The 17,835-nt window shown below is 38.6% G+C and overlaps 2 protein-coding genes across 2 annotated transcripts; one reads left to right on the top strand and one right to left on the bottom strand.

Moving 5' to 3' along the window:
- Positions 1-2,507: 2,507 nt before the first annotated feature.
- Positions 2,508-6,211, top strand: LOC142979321 (carboxypeptidase B-like). The gene is made up of 8 exons (XM_076124169.1): positions 2,508-2,758; positions 3,226-3,426; positions 3,932-4,065; positions 4,292-4,452; positions 4,874-4,999; positions 5,434-5,548; positions 5,623-5,769; positions 5,862-6,211. The coding sequence occupies exons 1-8, from the start codon at positions 2,632-2,634 to the stop codon at positions 6,141-6,143; spliced, it is 1,293 nt and encodes a 430-aa protein (XP_075980284.1). The 5' UTR covers positions 2,508-2,631; the 3' UTR covers positions 6,144-6,211.
- A 45-nt stretch (positions 6,212-6,256) lies between these two features.
- On the bottom strand, positions 6,257-15,414 carry LOC142979320 (carboxypeptidase B-like). Its single transcript, XM_076124168.1, has 9 exons — positions 15,238-15,414; positions 14,874-15,028; positions 14,469-14,522; positions 14,097-14,230; positions 13,454-13,614; positions 12,965-13,090; positions 12,756-12,861; positions 12,530-12,676; positions 6,257-6,555 (listed from the first exon to the last, which is right to left on the bottom strand). Exons 2-9 carry the CDS (start codon positions 15,007-15,009, stop codon positions 6,310-6,312), a joined length of 1,110 nt encoding a protein of 369 aa, XP_075980283.1. The 5' UTR covers positions 15,010-15,028; positions 15,238-15,414; the 3' UTR covers positions 6,257-6,309.
- Between the last annotated feature and the right edge of the window lie 2,421 nt (positions 15,415-17,835).

Here is a 17,835-nt window from a genome sequence, read left to right as displayed (position 1 = left end):
GAATACTAAGTCAGGGTTGGCAGTTAAGTGCTTAGCGAGCGTCGCGACGGTGGCCCATAAGCAGCGTCTAATGAAAAACAAAGCAGAACCCCTACAAACATAGTTGCAGAAGTTTCACTTATATAATTACACCTACAGCAAAATATAAAAAGTATCGAATGTAGACTCGCATATAAATTCCTACGATCTTAGTTCAAATTAAACTTTTTGGTGCATATTCTAAAACTTTCGTTGCAGAATACCTAGTCAATGTTTGGTAGGGATGATATTCATATAAAATCTAGTCTAAAACTGTTAGCGTTGTTGTCAATGATTGTATTTTTATAATACACATTTTTTGTAATAAAGTTTAAGTAAATTCAAAATCTACAAATAGAATAATGAAGTGACTAATACAGGTCAAAAGCAAAAAGTGAGCTTTTGTCAAAGTTATCCTTCTGTTTGTATTTGTACAGTGACTTGGTCGACCGGTTTACCACCCCTGAACACCCACTTGGTGCCTACATTTTGCGACTAATTGTTAATCCCTGTTTATTTCGTTTAAATCAAAGTAAATTCAACCTTGTGACTAAGAAGTAATAGTGATGAAAATCGCAAATATAAATTAGTTTAGTTTTCGCACTAGTATTGTAAATCGACTGGAAAAAGATAGCTTTAGGTACGGACTGCATTAGTTTGATTCAATGCTTCGATAGATTTGTCTAGTTTTTTTCTTTATTCTTTGTTCATCGAGAGTCTATAGAATCACGAGTAGGTATGTCAATACTTTATTGAAATGTTACAAAGTGCCCCAGTTGTATTGAGTGAAAATACAGAGCACACCAAGTGCGTAGGTATGCTAATCGGAACACAACTGTTGCAGTTATCAATCAAAAGTTAAAGTGACAAAAGTACGACGACCATAATACATGATCATCATTAGTTTAATACTTACAACGTTGATTATTATACTAGTGACCTATTTACCCATTTCACCAAGATTCTGTCATTAAGGCAAAAATGTTCAAAAAGATGTTCAATTTATTGTTGAGCGATAAACAATCTTTTCTGTAGCACACGAGACAAACCTCTGGAATTACTTAGCGCTAATCCCTTCTTAAGTCAAATATAAGGCAGCACATGAATGATCAGGATAAATGTAACGAGCTTAACAAGCGTCTCCGAGGGGCGAGGTTATGTGGGGGGCGGAGGGGGCGGGAGGCAGTCGGGGGCACAATTAAAAAGATAAACGCGCGTAAGACCGAGGCGAGGTGACAGTCGGGCGGCGCGCAGTTTGGGGTACACCGTCTGGTTAGCGGGCTACCAACAGATCTTAAACGCTACTATCGGTTCTCATTAGGAACTCGTTCGATACAATTAATCAGGGGCAAGAAAAAATAGGAGAGACCTTACATCTGCGGTCTGTGAATCAGTCGATGATCTTCTGATTTTATAGGAATCAGGGCATTTTACAAACTTTCATAACATCGTCTTTCAGCGACGCTTGTCGATTGGTTACTATTATGTAAACATTACATAAAAGTTATGTCATCAAACTTGCCATTGCTATTCCATGCTGCTATGCCAACTGAATCGTCTGTAAAGCACATGATTCTCAGTATTCCTGTGCCTACGTTTTAACAATGAAAGCAGGTTGTGTATTAAATGACATTTGCTTTTTAAAATCAGAAGCAGAAGAAGCTTTGCTTTAAATCGCTTAACGTTAATAAAAACTCTGACAAACTAAAAATTTTAAAGAACAAATTAAGTACTTAGAATTTTGTTGCAGATAAGCCTTTTTGTCACGTAGTTGAAAGTCTTTAAGCCGATTGCTGATGATCTATAAGACGTGGCATGAATATTCAGCATTTCATAGTTTTGGAGAAAATAAAAAACACATATTAAGAAACAATCCAATATTTTTTAACAACGCCTAAATGTATCCATTGAACGATTTCAAACTGTTTACTAGAAGAAAAATAGATTTTTTAAAGTGAAATAAAAGTGAGTTTTATTCTATTCGAGAACCTCTGGTAGGGTGTTCTGTTTCATTAGTGGGGAGTGCATGGGCGAGACGAGGGCGAGCGAGCCGCTTACACAAAATATCTGATTACGTGTAATTATCGAACGCGGCCCCGCTCACCAACACTTCTTCATTACAATGCCATTATCAGTAATACACGAAAGAATTCAATTATTTTGATGTAAAGTTACAAACCTTGGTCACTAGTAGGCCGGCCGTGAATTTTGAGTTGTATCTAGCTACAAGGTATATTATGTAGATCCGGCCTTAAAGTCATTGTTTGAATTAGTTGGGTTTTGTATTCCTGAACAATATATCATATTATTTCCAGACTACGAAAAATGTGTCTAAAGTTGCTTTGAGAGGAGCGAGCTCGGTATTATGTAATACACGGAACCGTAAAATTATGTTTATTAAAATCTATATGTAGGCATACCTATTAGTTTTTTAATCGCTTTACTCGACTACCCATCTCACCTCTATCTTACTAATCAATACACTAAAGCTGTCATTTTCATCGATCAAATAAATACAATAGATGTCAGATTAAAATTTTAAATGTAACAGACAAAAAACTTAATTTAGATCAAAATTCTAGTAATCTCAATTTCACGCGGAGATGTTCACAGATGCCTAGCAACGAGACAGCATCATCGATCAAAGTGGCACGGAAAGACGCGAGATATCAAATATGGGACGTAAAATGTATAAAAGACGGACAAAGAATGTTTATGAAGAATTTGGACAACAAAGGTGGTAAGTAAATTATGCAGCTATTTCCTATAGGAACATTTACTTAAGACTCAGCGCAAGCTAGAAAATGTCTACTGATATCACGTAGGCCTCGCCCGGTCTCGTTTTATTGAGGGACACTGACTATCTTTCACATGATAGCCATACCTACATAGTGCGTGCGCAGAAGTGCTCTAGTGAAAGATGAGCTTTAATAATTCTATCAGGTTTAAAGGTTCTTTTAGGAAAGTATAGCTACGAAAGTTGAGACAAAATAACTATGTCAGTGGTGTTCATGTGAATAACATAGATCAGGAAAGCGAAGCTCGTAGAAGATAGACTTTATCAATGAATTATTTTATTTTGTTTCTTATGTCATGTCACTTGAAAGACACTCTTCTTATCGTGTCAAGTTGGCGGTGACAGTCCTAAATAGACATTCTACTTGAGGTAACCGATTATTTGTTAACAAAATAAGTGTAATGTTGTAGCCATCATCATAAATAGCGATAACCCAAGCTCGATGGAGGTGCTAGTGGAAGGGTTGCGGGCGATGCAGGTGGACAAGCTGTTGCGCGAGAGGGAGATAGCGTACGAGGTGATCATGAACGACGCGATGGGCCACGTGAGCGCAGTGCCGCGGCGCCTACGCAGCCCCCTCATCTCAAGACCGCGGTCGCCCTTTAAATCAGGTAATGTAGTGTTACGGTGTAGGGAGGTGGCTAAATATATGGATTTCTATTGAAGCTGGATCTGGATCGAAACGACACCATCAGCGGGTTCAAGTTGTCTGTGTCATCCAGTTTATTAATAGAAATGCGAGGTCAATAGGACTGAAACTGTGTGAAGCGGACGCTAGCGCGGTCTCATACAAATGTAATACGGCGTTCGTTTAATGCAGTTACGGGACTTACCCCCGGTTTCTGAGGTACAATTTTATTAGCAGTAGTTTATCTATTCAATAGCGTTAAAACTCCTATAAAGAAAACACTATTGAATAGATAAACTACCGCTAAGTGTGCCTCAGAAACCGGGGGTTAGTCATCAAAGCATTTAGCCAGCGTGTTGGACCTTAGTTAGTTAGATAAATCTGCTAGTGTCTCTATGTTAGGCAAGGTTCTCTTCTGAAAACGAAAGAGATAACTCCTCTCTCGTTCGGTCTCGAGTTCAAATTTTAAATATCAAGTTGACTTTCAGAGCGCGGTTTTGACTGGAAGGACTTTTACCCCCTTACATTGATATATCAGTTTATGGATGACTTGGAGAAATGTTATCCATCGACGTGCACCGTGTGTGTTATCGGCAAGACTGTGGAGGGTAGAGATATCAAGGTTAGTTTAGACTATATTATAATAACTAAATCATGCCTTAAAATGTATGGCATATGGTGTAATTATTTGTATAAAAGGCATCCTATTTCTTATTTAAGCTTTATTACGATTTAAATTAGTCTTAATTATTTTATTAAGATTTGTTAATTTAACTTTAAACTCTTTATAAAGCGTTTTTTTAATGCTTTAGAAATAACAAGACCTCAACATTATTGGTATTTTCCAGTTGCTTAAAATATCAAACAGCGATGCGAACAACACAGGGATATGGCTGGACGGGACGACTCACGCGAGAGAGTGGATCACGGCGTCAGCAGTCACTTACATAGCTGATTACGTAGCCAGGAACTTCTCCTCATTACCAAACAACGTCACTAATAAAGATTGGTAAACGATTAACGATACCATTGTGATCGTTGTAAATTCCTTCAGTCACAAGTCCTTTTTTTACTTTTCTTTTAAAAAGACCACTGCGAACTAAGAATTGCTCTTGTGTTGCGGGGACGTTTACAAACATACAAGCAAAGGACACATAGTACAACCCAAATTGTTCCGTGTGGGAATCGAACCCACGTCCTCAGAACTCAATGGTAGTGGCGTGGCGACCACTTTAAACACTGCGACAATTGCTACCTGATTTTAGAATTGCGCAATTTACGTGGAAAGCATCGTGCTTTCCATGTAAATCTACTACTGATTATTAATAAATTGCTATTCTTTCAACAGACCCATTTAATTTCACTGCACTCTACTTGCTCTGAACTGCAAGTTTACATTGTGCAGAATACTACATTGATATGTATTTCAGGTATTTCTTGCCAGTAGTTAATCCCGACGGCTATATCTATTCACATACACAAGACAGAATGTGGCGCAAGAGCAGAGCTCGATTTGGAAATGCGATTACGGGTGTTGATCTAAATAGAAATTTTGGGTAATATCACTTAAGATATTGAAGGCCTATGCACACGATGGACAATCTTTGACACAAGTTATTCAATGATTTTTGTCTGTGGAAAAAGTCCCTCGTCTAGGCAGGCCTTTAAGGCCTATTTAGACTAAGAGAGTTTCTCGTCCCGAAGATACGATTTTCGAAGAACCATAAAACATTATTTTTTGTCTAGCCATTCGCTCTTTGGGCGACAATTGCCTTGCAATGGAATATTGTTATGTCCTTATAATCGTAGGCGAGATTTTAATTCTTGCCTGTATACATTTTGATACGATTGAGTTATGGCGATTATTTCTTGTGATAGTAGTGTATAGTTTCTCGCATGGAACCGTACGAGAAACTCTCCCCATCTAAATGGGCCTTTAGTACTTTTTTTTCTTTATACGAAGGTAATAATATTTTCTTCCATTTGATAGATACTGTTGGGGTAACCCGGGTAATAATGCCAACGAAAATGCATCTGGCGATCCTTACAGCATTAATTACCGCGGCATAGATGCATTTTCAGAACCAGAAACAATTGCAATTAAGGTAACAAATATTCCATTTAACCTAACTAGCGCATTAGCAGGTTTTATAAAAACTAATTGATTTTTATTTTGCAGGATATAATTTTATACTCCGGGACTCCATTCAAAATATTCTTAACATTTCACGCTTGTAGTGAAGTAATCTCCTTTCCTTGGTGCCACACTGCTGATCCATGTCCTGACTACGTTAACTTATTAGAGGGTGCTACTGTTATGGCTAAAGTAAGATCAAAACCAAACTATTTCTGTGGTTTAAAATGGTGTTTTAGATGTTTTCTGAATGAAAAAAACCTGATGTTTATTCTTTATTTTAGGCTATCTATGAGACAAACGGTCGCATGTATAAAGTTGGCAACTTCAAAGATATCATGTATAATGCTTGTGGAACAAGCATTGATTGGAGTTACGGAACAGCTCACATCCCTTTCTCCTATCTTCTCGAGCTAAGAAGTAAACAAGACCGTTTCTTACTGCCGCGAGAAGAAATACAAGATTGTTGTAAAGAAGCCCTCAACGGAGTACTAGCCCTCCTAGAGTTTGTAGATCGAAAAAAGTGTTTAAATTGTACCGTTATTACAAAAAAACTCAGACAATAATAGTCCAGTAATGTTTGTGGTTTACAAAAAGTGATGCCTTATAATATACATAACCAATAAAAAACGAAATCAGATAGAACTTTTTACTCAACTCTACAAAAGTCACCACTAGACAACTACAGGACGAAGTTGCGAATACTTGAACACATTTTAGAAACAATTTTCTTTATTTTGAATGTTTATCGACGTAATCCATTAGACTCTTGACACCATTCCATGTTTCGGTGCAAGTGTCTAAGATTTGGTCTTTTGGCAATCTAAATTTATGTTTTTTACTTCTCAGCTCCACCATGTAGGAGTAGGGGATTTTCGCTATCGAATAGCACCAGTCGGTACTGGTCCCGCACGCGTTGTACGTGAGTTCTCTCGTGCTGCCTACCTTGTAGGTTTTCCCGTGGGTTTCATATATCGCCTGAAAAAAAATCCAATTAGTGAATGCATATTTTCTGGGATTAGTCGACAAATGTCAGATTCTAGAAATGCCAGACGAGTTTAAAACGCCAGTTTCTATGATTGCCAGATTCTACAATTGACAGATTCTACAAATGACAGATTCTAGAAAAGCCAGTTTCTAATAATGCCAAATTCTATAAATGCCAGATTCTACTAATGTCAGAATATATATCAATGCCAATAACTTTTATTTTGGTTCAAGGATGATAAAAAACAGTATTTGTGAAATCATTTATTAAACAAAACAAGACAATGAACAGTACTTTTAAATGTGATTACGAAATCGCCGTTATGAACGCGGTTAGAGATGTGTTTCCAGAGGCCAATATTAGTGGATGCTATTTTCATTTTCAAAAAGCTATTAAAAAGAAGGCTAAAGACTTAAAAGTTACTCAATCACGCGCTCAAAGGAAAATAATCCGCATGGTCTCAATTCTTCCGTTATTGCCAGCTTCTCATATCCCAGAAGGATGGCATACAATTGTAGAAGAAATGGAAGAGGATTCTCGTCGAAGTATGGATCGATTTCAAGTATATTTTCAAAATCGATGGTACCCACGACTACAGCCAAGGCTTCTGAGTTGTGCCGGACAGCGCCATCGGACTACTAATGCACTGGTGGGGTGGCACCACCGCATGAATGTCCTGATGTCAAAAAGACCAAATCTGTACCTTTTTATTCAAAAACTTCGTAAGGAAGCAATGCATTTTGATATAATAATAAAAAACAGCTTGTTCCAGTCCCAAAGGAAAAATCGAAAAAATTAATATATTTTTGGGTTCAGAAGTAGAATTTAATTAAAAAAAACAAAAAGTAACAAGAAATCCGTTTACTACCTTCACAATTCAAACAAAAATAACACAAAGAACGATCAACACAATTATTACAAAACCAAATACTGCACACTTCAATAACATCTAATTTAACGAAGAAATATAACGAAATTAACAAAGAATGGCTTACGTGACCTTAATAGCGACCGACACAGATTAACACTAATCACACGTCCGTACACCGCGAGCGCCAACGACAAAATGGACGAGCCTGTCTAGAAGGCTGTCTTTTATAGGCTTGTTGACGTCATCCTGTGGAGATCGCTTACACGGCCTCTCCTGACGCCAAGTCGTCCTCGACGCAAGATCTCCGAGTTATCCCACTAGGACCCGCCACTGGGGATGTAGGTGGGTTAGTTACGTCATCGTCAAGCAAGGGCATAGACAGTCCAACTGCAGGTGCTGGATCCTTTGGTACTGTTTCCTCATCGTCAGTGACCTCACCTAAAAACAAAATATTTGTAATACTCCTTCAAGGATAAAAATGAAAACGTTCAACCTCACAGGCTATCAGTCTATCCACATTCAATTAATTCATACATCACTCTTTCTTAATTCACACATCACAATAACTCACACTCGCTTAAACTACATACATCTTTCTCAAAAAAAAACATAATAAAGCCAAGGCATATTCCTGTTGATACCAAAGATAAGAGCGCTTCCATTTTTCCATTTGACTTCGTTGTTAATTTATCTTCGGATCCTGTAACAACGTGGCCTCTAAGACCCACTCGTACGAAGACCGTATTCGAACGTACGAGTGTATTCCACACGAAGACCGTATTCGAACGTGTGAAGCTCCCCGGCACGCAGACTTGGTCACATGTGCCGAGGATTCCTGGTACGCAGACATAGCCACATGTGCCGAGATTTCCCGGCACGCAGACATAGCCACATGTACCCAGGTTTCCTAGTACGCAGACATAGCCACATGTGCCGAGACTTATCGGCACGCAGACATAGTCACATGTACTCGAAGCTTCCCAATACGCAGATCATAATCTTACGTATTGAGCCATCTCGACATGCAGAGCGTAATCGTGCATGTGAGGGATACTTTATGAAACATAAATATTCACGTGAAGCTCGCCCTTCAGGCTTACCTCACTAACCGCATGATAATGACCATTGTTTATCACATAATTACTCACTCTCGAAAAACGCAGCGCATGTTTCGGGGCTCCATTCACCCCGCCACGGCACCATGTATTGCGCAGCAGCTTGTGTAGTCTTGCCGTAACTGCCGCTGAGTAACTGCAGTGTGTAGCGTCCACTTGGCAAAACTTTGACCACTTTATACGGACCACGCATGCCTGAGTCCAGTTTGCCTGCCGACTGAGAATATTTTATAACAAACACCCAGTCATCGACGGAGAACTGTCGAGGTGCTCGCCGTTGACGGTTAGCTCGTTCATCTTGCTGAGATTGGTTACTTCGGAGAAGTTCACGGGCTCTGCTCCTAGTGATTTCGCGCAGAGCTTCCCTGTTAGGCGCCGAACCCTCGATCGCTACGTCACGTACCAGTGCTCGCACCACGGGCGTAGTAGATTCTGTGCCTATTAAAAGATTTAAAGGAGATGCTCGTGTCGTCTTTTGCCTTGTGATGTTTAGCACCAACTGTAGCTTCCACAAGGTCTCTGACCATTCCAGCTGCTTGTAGTTGGCTTGGATGCGTAGCATATTAAGAACGGTCCGCATGTAGCGCTCTGCTTGACCATTGGCCTGGTGCATTTCGGGCGTGATGACGTGTTGATTGCAGCCCAGTTCGTTGATCCAAGTTACGAACTCGTGAGACTCGAACATTCGTCCTTTATCTGTGACCAATAGTTTAGGCACCCCAAACAAAGAAATAGCCTGAGTAATGACACGTTTGAGTTCAGCGGCATCTTGTCGGTAGATAGGATAAAGAAGTGTGTATTTGGTAAAAGCATCCACAATGAGGAGAATGAATTTATACCCATCTGAAACTGGTAATGGCCCTAAGGCATCAACATGAACCGTATTAAATGGAGTATCGGGCTTTTCCCAAGAAATTATACTTTGTAATGGTGCTCTGGGAACCCTCTTTTGAGAAATGCACACAAGGCAATGAGAGACATATTTAGAGACAAATCGCCTCAGACCCGGGAACCAGAAGTGTCTAAGAATGAGATCAATCGTTTTCTCTGCACTTATGTGCTCATGTTCATCGTGGAACACTCTCAAGAGGCTAAGTCGGTGCCCTTTGGGTATATAACAAAGTAACCTCGGCTCTTGACCTACTGGCACATATTTATAGTAAAGGACCCCATTTTGAATTTGATAACGATCACCGTCAAGCCTACCATCATGCAACTTCTGAACCAGGTCTTTGGTTTCGTCGTCAGCTGACTGTGCGACCTGAGCCCAGTTACGGGGTTTGGAAATTTGATTGACAACGGCGGGATTGCGGCTCAAGTAGTCCGCATGGGGTAACATTGCTCCCTTGCGATACTCAACCGAGAAGTTAAAGTCTTGAAGGTACACCCACCACCTAGCTACTCGAGGTAAGAGGTCTTTCTTACGCTCTGTGGACTTAAGCGCATTACAGTCAGTGACTACAATGAATTTTAAACCAATTAAATAATGGCGAAAGTTTTGGAGAGCTTTAACAACGGCAAGGGTCTCAAGTTCGTACGAATGGTACTTACTTTCGGCTCCTTGCGTCGATCGGCTGAAATATGCGACCACATGTTTCTTAGAATCGGAATGTGTTTGTAAAAGAACAGCGCCATATCCAATACTACTGGCGTCTGTGTGAACTTCAGTAGGAAGATCGGGGTTAAAGATGGTAAGTACCGGTTCACTAGTCAGCTCTTTGATTAAACTCAAGCGAATAGTCTCGCATTCGGGGGACCAGTTAAACTTCACGTTCTTGTGCGTGAGGATAGCGATGGGCGCGGTTTTAGTGGCGTAGTCTTTTATGTACTTTCTAAAATAACCTGCCAACCCCAAGAGCTGTCGTACCTGCTTTACATTTTCTGGCGGTAAAGTATTAACCAAGGCCTCCACTTTTCGTGGACTCGGCCTAACCTGACCTTGACTAATCAGCCTCCCCAAATATTCGACTTCCGTTACTAGAAACGAGCATTTATTCAAATTGATGGAGAAGCCAGCACTTGTGAGAGTCTGAAGGACCTTACGCAACAGTTCAATCCCCTCGATTTCGGAATTGCTTAAAAGGAGGACATCGTCAACGTAGACCAGTACGTTTCCCTCTTCAATGTGCGCACGCAGAGTGTTATTAATAATTCTTTGGTAAACTACCGGGGAATTAGCTAGTCCGTAAGGCATCTTGACGTACTCAAAATGCTCTTCCGGAGTTACAAAGCCAGTTAGGTGAATACATTCCTCTTTGAGCGGGATTTGGTGAAACCCGGTAGCCATATCAAGACAGCAAAAAAACTTATAACCACCCAACCTATCGATGTGGTCATCAATTAGTGGCAGAGGGTAGCGATCTTTTATAGTGATCCGATTGAGTGCTCTGAAATCAAGCCAAACTCTAGCGTCACCTTTGAGGCACGATGCCACCCGCGACAAACACTCGTGATCGTTCCACCCGTTAGCTTCTCTGGCGCGATCCACCTCCTCGCACCATGCTTGGATATTGTTTATTGATGGATCGAAACTAGACACATAGTAGTGTTGAGACCGCGAGGGTTGCATCGTTTTTATAGCTTGCAACAAAGCAGTAGCGAGGGTAGACGCCTCAGAGCCTGGCGTAGGAGACTCCAGGTACTGATCAGTCCTACAAACCGGTTGTGGCCTAACCTTCGACCGCGCCTCTATCGGTGAAACCGGACGCGAGTTCGACCTTGATCGGACACGATGGTGACTACGAGAACGATCCCTATAACGCGAACCGCATCTATCCCGCGTACGCGATCGACGCGTCTCCGAACGGTGAAAATCCTGTCGATCTCGAGAACGCAAGCCATCCTCCAAAATATCACGTCTAACGCTTGAACCACGGCTCGATCTATCATCACTATGGTCGCGGCGGTCGCGGGACCTGCTAGAAACACGCCGGGTTTGATAACGCAATTCGTTCCTGGGACGACTCCTTCGTGGACTAGGTGTCATTGTTCGTCTCATTCGTACCGGTAAAATAAAGTACCACACAACATAGAAACAAAGTGAGCAGTAGTTGGGAACAAAACTCGTTTAAAATGTTAACGGTTTTCTTGTTTATAACAAAATTTTAGACCTTTGGCAAGCTAACGTTAATGTGGGTAGTTAAGTTCTTTATCCCACTTCTGATTTTGGGTTCAGAAGTAGAATTTAATTAAAAAAAACAAAAAGTAACAAGAAATCCGTTTACTACCTTCACAATTCAAACAAAAATAACACAAAGAACGATCAACACAATTATTACAAAACCAAATACTGCACACTTCAATAACATCTAATTTAACGAAGAAATATAACGAAATTAACAAAGAATGGCTTACGTGACCTTAATAGCGACCGACACAGATTAACACTAATCACACGTCCGTACACCGCGAGCGCCAACGACAAAATGGACGAGCCTGTCTAGAAGGCTGTCTTTTATAGGCTTGTTGACGTCATCCTGTGGAGATCGCTTACAATATTTTATTTGACCAAAAATACAAGCGATTGTTAAAACAGTTACAAAGGGGGGAAATCAATGTAAAAGACTTCTTAAAAAAGGTTGTATAATGTATACATTCAACTCCTCCATTAAAACTATATTTTATTTATTTTTTGTTGATAAGTTGAGTTCTAAATCTTAAAGTACTGTTCATTGTCTTGTTTTGTTTAATAAATGATTTTACAAATACTGTTTTTTTATCTTCCTTGAACCAAAATAAAAGTTATTGGCATTGATATATATTCTGACATTAGTAGAATCTGGCATTTATAGAATTTGGCATTATTAGAAACTGGCTTTTCTAGAATCTGTCATTTGTAGAATCTGTCAATTGTAGAATCTGGCAATCATAGAAACTGGCGTTTTAAACTCGTCTGGCATTTCTAGAATCTGACGTTTGTCGACTAATCCATTTTCTGGTATCACGATACTAGTCTACTATTTTCTTACGTGGAGTTACCCTTGATATGACCGCACCACCTTCAAGTAGGTTCAGGTAATTAGGAGGGTTCTCCTTTCGGCAGCCCCATGGAAAAATTATCATCTCGAAGTAACTATGGAAGGACAGATACACTTCGAAGGGCGTCGAGGATCCCAAGATGGTATCCTGAAAGATAACGTTTTTATATTTATATTGATAAAAGTTTATGCCAAAACTTTAAATTCGATTTGGGAAAATAAAGTACCCGAACTGCAGCAGTTTCAGGTTCTGAAAAAGGTGTTGGGCCTCTGTAGAAAATATTGTTAGGTTCTTCAGACGACCCTTCCTCTCCGTTGTTTCCCCAACCATAGCTGTAAAAAATTATATTAAAATTACTACAAATAAAAAGGCTATTTAAAGAAGAAATGCAAATATACAATTTATTATACGAACACAATTATTTTCCGAACGTACCTGAAATTTCTGTTGAGATCGACTCCCACACACGCGCCGTCGTACCGAGCTCTATTTTTTCTCCACATGCGATCATGAGTGTGAGAGTACTCATAGCCATCTGGATTCAGAACCGGTACTATATGCCTGTGAAGTAAAATATATATACTTTCAACAAAATTTAACTAAAGATTGTCTTTGTTTTCTTCGTATGTTGTTTTCGATATTGTATTGTATCTGTAACGGTTCTTGAAGGTGTGTACAGTTCGCAACCAGCATTTGGCCAGTTTGGTGGGCTTAAGGCCTAAACCTCTTTCTCATTACAAGAAGAGACCCTTCCCATGTTACATTTCGTTATTTTTTTAATGTATTTATGCGGCAGCGTGGAAAGCAAAAAGTAACATCAAGAAACTTGCGAGAGGAATTTGACTGGAATATCTATTGCTTTATTCAAATAGTTACACTAAGTTATACAGCGTATTCAAACGAATAGTGACTAAAACAAATTACCAGTCTTTATTAACAACAGCCGGGGGGAGCGAATCAAACTTTCTGACGAGTAGGTCAGCGATGTATGTAACGACCGCGGTGCTGATCCATTCGCGAGAGTGTATCGCCGCGTCCAACCACACCGCCTTGTTGCTCGCGTTGCTGTTTGATATCTTTAGCATCTGAAATTACAAGTTTATTTATGTAATTTTATTTATAACTGGCGGACTTGCCCGACTTTCTCTGGGCACAGTGCAAGTTTATTCCGTTAATTCCATTCTCGTAGGAATTGTGATCACAATCCTTTTCCCGACAGTTACAAACATATTAAAAAAATAATAAATTATCCAATTCAGTTTAGTTGCTAAAAAGTTATACGCGTACATACATTTCGATGATTCATTTTTATTTATATAGATAACTAACAGCTCTACTATTTGCAGTTCATCTTAAAAATGTCAAAAGGAGTTTTCGAAGTTTTTTAACAAAACGCCTTATATGTAGACAATCTCGAAGCGAGACAAATGTATCTTAGAATAGTTTTGACTATAAAGTCTACGTTAAACCCAAGATAAGTTAACCGGAAGTTTAACATAAGTAACTAAGCGAAAGGTCCTCTACATTTAAATTCTCAGATGTATCCATATTTTAAAATATTTATAACCTTAATATCTCTTCCTTCGACTGATTTCCCAATGACCGTCACAGTGCAGATAGCGGGGTAGTCTCTCTCCAAATCATCCAGAAACGAATATATCACGTTGAGTCTGTGATATTTCTTCCAGTCCATAAGCTTTACTGAAACAATGTACCTTTTATATTAAACAAAAATAATATAATATGGATTAAATAAAGTTCTACATTTGAAAGAGTTTATAATTTGACTTTATTCGACAAATAATTTGTTCTTTTTGACAGTTAATGTAAGGATTATCTGCCACAATGTCATAGTTATTCTTAAATCAAAAGTTATCTGATGTAAGAACCATCCGTAAGTGGAAACTTCTATGTAATGACTGTACCTGTTACTACTTACTTTTTCTTTTTTTTGTTTTATGGCTTGGACTTTTGTATAACACGGCGCGGGAATCTGTTAAATTAATGTAATTTTATTATAACGTGACAAAATTTAATGGTGAAGAAAATTATAGTGTACTTATAGAGAGTTTTGCCGAGCTGCCCGTGTTTCTTTGTTTTAGGTTACTCTTAAAATGGTCCCAAAAACAGCTTCTTTGCACCCTTTTTGAAGAATTTGATAATTACTAACTGCTTGGAATTACCAACTGAGGGTTCTCTAGCATACAAGAGGAGGAGAAATAGGTCTAAAATTATTATTACTTGTGTAGACCAGCCTCCGCAATACTTAGAAAAGTCAATTCGGGGCAAAGACTAGTCATGACAAAAACTAAAAAGAATAATAATACTTATTCTTATAATTTACCTTTGTTACCGAGTTTGGTCTGTGTACCACTTTCAGCGCGTTTGATTTGGCTCTGATCATTGAAGTCCCCTTCATCGTAGATGTGGAACAGCGTGGGGTCCGCGCGCCTCGAGCAACATGACTGTACCATATTCATTTTGATACTTCTTCACGTTCTGAAAATATTTAGAGCTAATTAAGAATAATCAAAAATATTGACAAGCCAGTGAGGCTAGCTGGTTGATTGCCTGATAGTGTTGTCTGGTACTAACTAAATATGCATATTTACAAAAAGAAACTATCACAAATTATTTGTTCTTTATTTTTTTTAACGAATACAGAAAAATATAAATAATGAATTATTCTATTATTTTATTCCATTCACCTGTTTATAGGTTATATACTTGGCTTTAACAAGTATTCAACAGTAATTACTTATGATTATACTGTCCCCATAATACAAATTTCATAATGGCTAAACACGCAAAAGATAACTGGAATTTATAAAATAAAATGCACTACTGAGAGATTGAGACTGACTAATGACTATGTGTACTTTTGATTGACACGTGTCAAAGTTAGAAATCTAGAGAGCAAAGGATTTATCAAAAACAATTAATGAAAAAGGTTAGACTTGATTGTAATCTCCTTTTAATATTTTAAGAATCATTATCCCAGTGCCTCGATTCTCTACTACTATCGACTACCGACAACCGAACTGTCATCGAGAAATTTTGTATGAAAATCTGATCAGCGCCTCTGACGGGTGTCGTAGGTAACATTTTGGCAGTACATTCTAAATGTCATAATGTCGATAGCTAGCCGGTTGTCGGTAGTCGATAGTGGTAGAGAATCGCGGTACTGGTAATGAACTTTAGGGCATTAAATAAAGTGTTGCTTTAACAATAGCACATTATAATTCCGATTAATAATTATTTATACATCGGTATATGTATTTTTTTCATGTTGCTTTGACTCTGTAAACCTCATCATTTATACCTGCCACTTATATTTCTCTCTAGCTAATTATTTCTATAAAAAGTCACATCCAAAACTGCAGCTAAAACAAAGTGCATAGCAGACAAAAGTGTCCAAACAATGTGACTGTCGAAATCGCGGACGAATTTTGTGCTCAGATTAGAAAACCGCGGGCAGAAAACTCGGCGTATTCAGCCGCGCTGCGGTGTGCAGCCAATCACACGGGCACCATGTCACTCCGCGACTGACTACTGTGGACACTGCGAGAGATATCGTTGCGATTCTAATGTGAAGTAAACACGATAGTAGAGATCTGATTTCATTGCAGTTTATACGTTGACAATGTGTAGAAAACTTACAAGTTAGTGATTATATAGATGATATTTTACTTTTATCGAGGACTACTGAAATCTAGACTGAACATAAAAAAGAAATTAGATTAATTAATTTGTTCCATAACGTAGACAATAGTAAAGTTGGTTATTCTTGTCGATTTGTATATTATATGCTACTAGCTGACCCGCGCAACTTTGCTTCCGTCATATAAGAGAATGGGTCAAAAATTTCCGCGTTTTTGTAACATTTTTTACTGGTATTCTGCTCCTATTAGTCTTAGCGTGATGATATACGGCCTATAGCCTTCTTCGATAAATGGGCTATCTAACAGTGAAAGAATTTTACAAATCGGACCAGTACTTCCTGAGATTAGCGCGTTCAAACAAACAAACAATCAAACAAACAAACTCTTCAGCTTTATAATATTAGTATAGATTAATAGAGAAAAAAACATGTGTTGTAGACATTAAAAAATAAGCTCATTTCAGTGAAACAATCTCTCCGTACTATGTAACAACACGGCATCGCAACGATATCGCTTTTACACGAACATTGGTGCTAAAGTAGTCGGTCGAAGTTTGATCCACCGCTGTACTCTGCAGCTAGTCGCACTAATTGTCGACGTTTAATGAGATTGATTGTAACGGACACAGCCGACAACTGCTGTACTTTGCTTTCTACACTACTAATTGGCTACGTAATTTGACAAGAAAGAAGTTGGTTTGATAAACCACTAATTTAGAGATGAAAAACTAAAACTTTGCATATAAAAAAAGAGGAAAAAACAACGTATTATATAAGGCGCTTTATTTATTCATGAGAGAATTTCAGGACATTCCAGATTGTGTGTAGAGATTGTTACAACTACGAAATTAAAAATCAGATCGATCTACGCTCATGTAATCTAGGTGGTCGAAATTGAGTATCACTATTATAAGTCAAAAATCGCCTTATTTACGTGTATTAGAAAAAAATGGCTATCTGAAATCCATTGGTATCAAGTTAATAATAATAAATAAATCAATGTTCATGGCGTGTTATTGAAACCATGTGTATCATGACTTGCTAATCACGTTTTGAAATACGAAAACAATTAGTAAGCACTTTGTGTAATGGCTCTAAACGTACATTCACTCTGTAGCATGTGAGTTAGCTTTCATATACTACTAGGTACTTTACGTGAATAGATTTTCTTGCACGTGGGATGCCACAATGGAAAAACGGGCTCATTAAATCTTATCTTATGTCAATTTACACAGACTATTAGATTAGACAATTTCAGTCTGTCAAAATAAAATTTTGTTTGAGCCACTTATTATTTATGGTCGTCGATTTATTTCAATGAAATGCTTCGCGTACTACCGGTCTTTTTTTAAAACGAAATAAACTTTAAATTATTAAATAAACTTTGCGGTATATATTTCTAATAGTTCGACGAGCCCTTTGACCAATTAGGTAGACAAATGCGGCAGGGGTGTAACACAAACGCACGCGGCTGATCGTATCACTTCCCGCAGGACACAATTAATTGGCTGCCCTAGAAATACAGTGTCGCGCTTACATTGGATCATTCGCCAATAAGCTCAATCATGGTACTAATAGACTTGTTTAGGGATAGGTTATTGAAATAAGGGCGAATATTTTATAAATGTTGAACAATTAAAATATA

The sequence above is a fragment of the Anticarsia gemmatalis genome, chromosome 16, assembly GCF_050436995.1.
Source record: "Anticarsia gemmatalis isolate Benzon Research Colony breed Stoneville strain chromosome 16, ilAntGemm2 primary, whole genome shotgun sequence".
Classification (NCBI taxonomy): Eukaryota; Metazoa; Arthropoda; class Insecta; order Lepidoptera; family Erebidae; genus Anticarsia; species Anticarsia gemmatalis.
The sequence above is the reverse complement of the archived record's forward strand: the minus strand, read 5'-3'. Positions and strand labels throughout refer to the sequence as shown.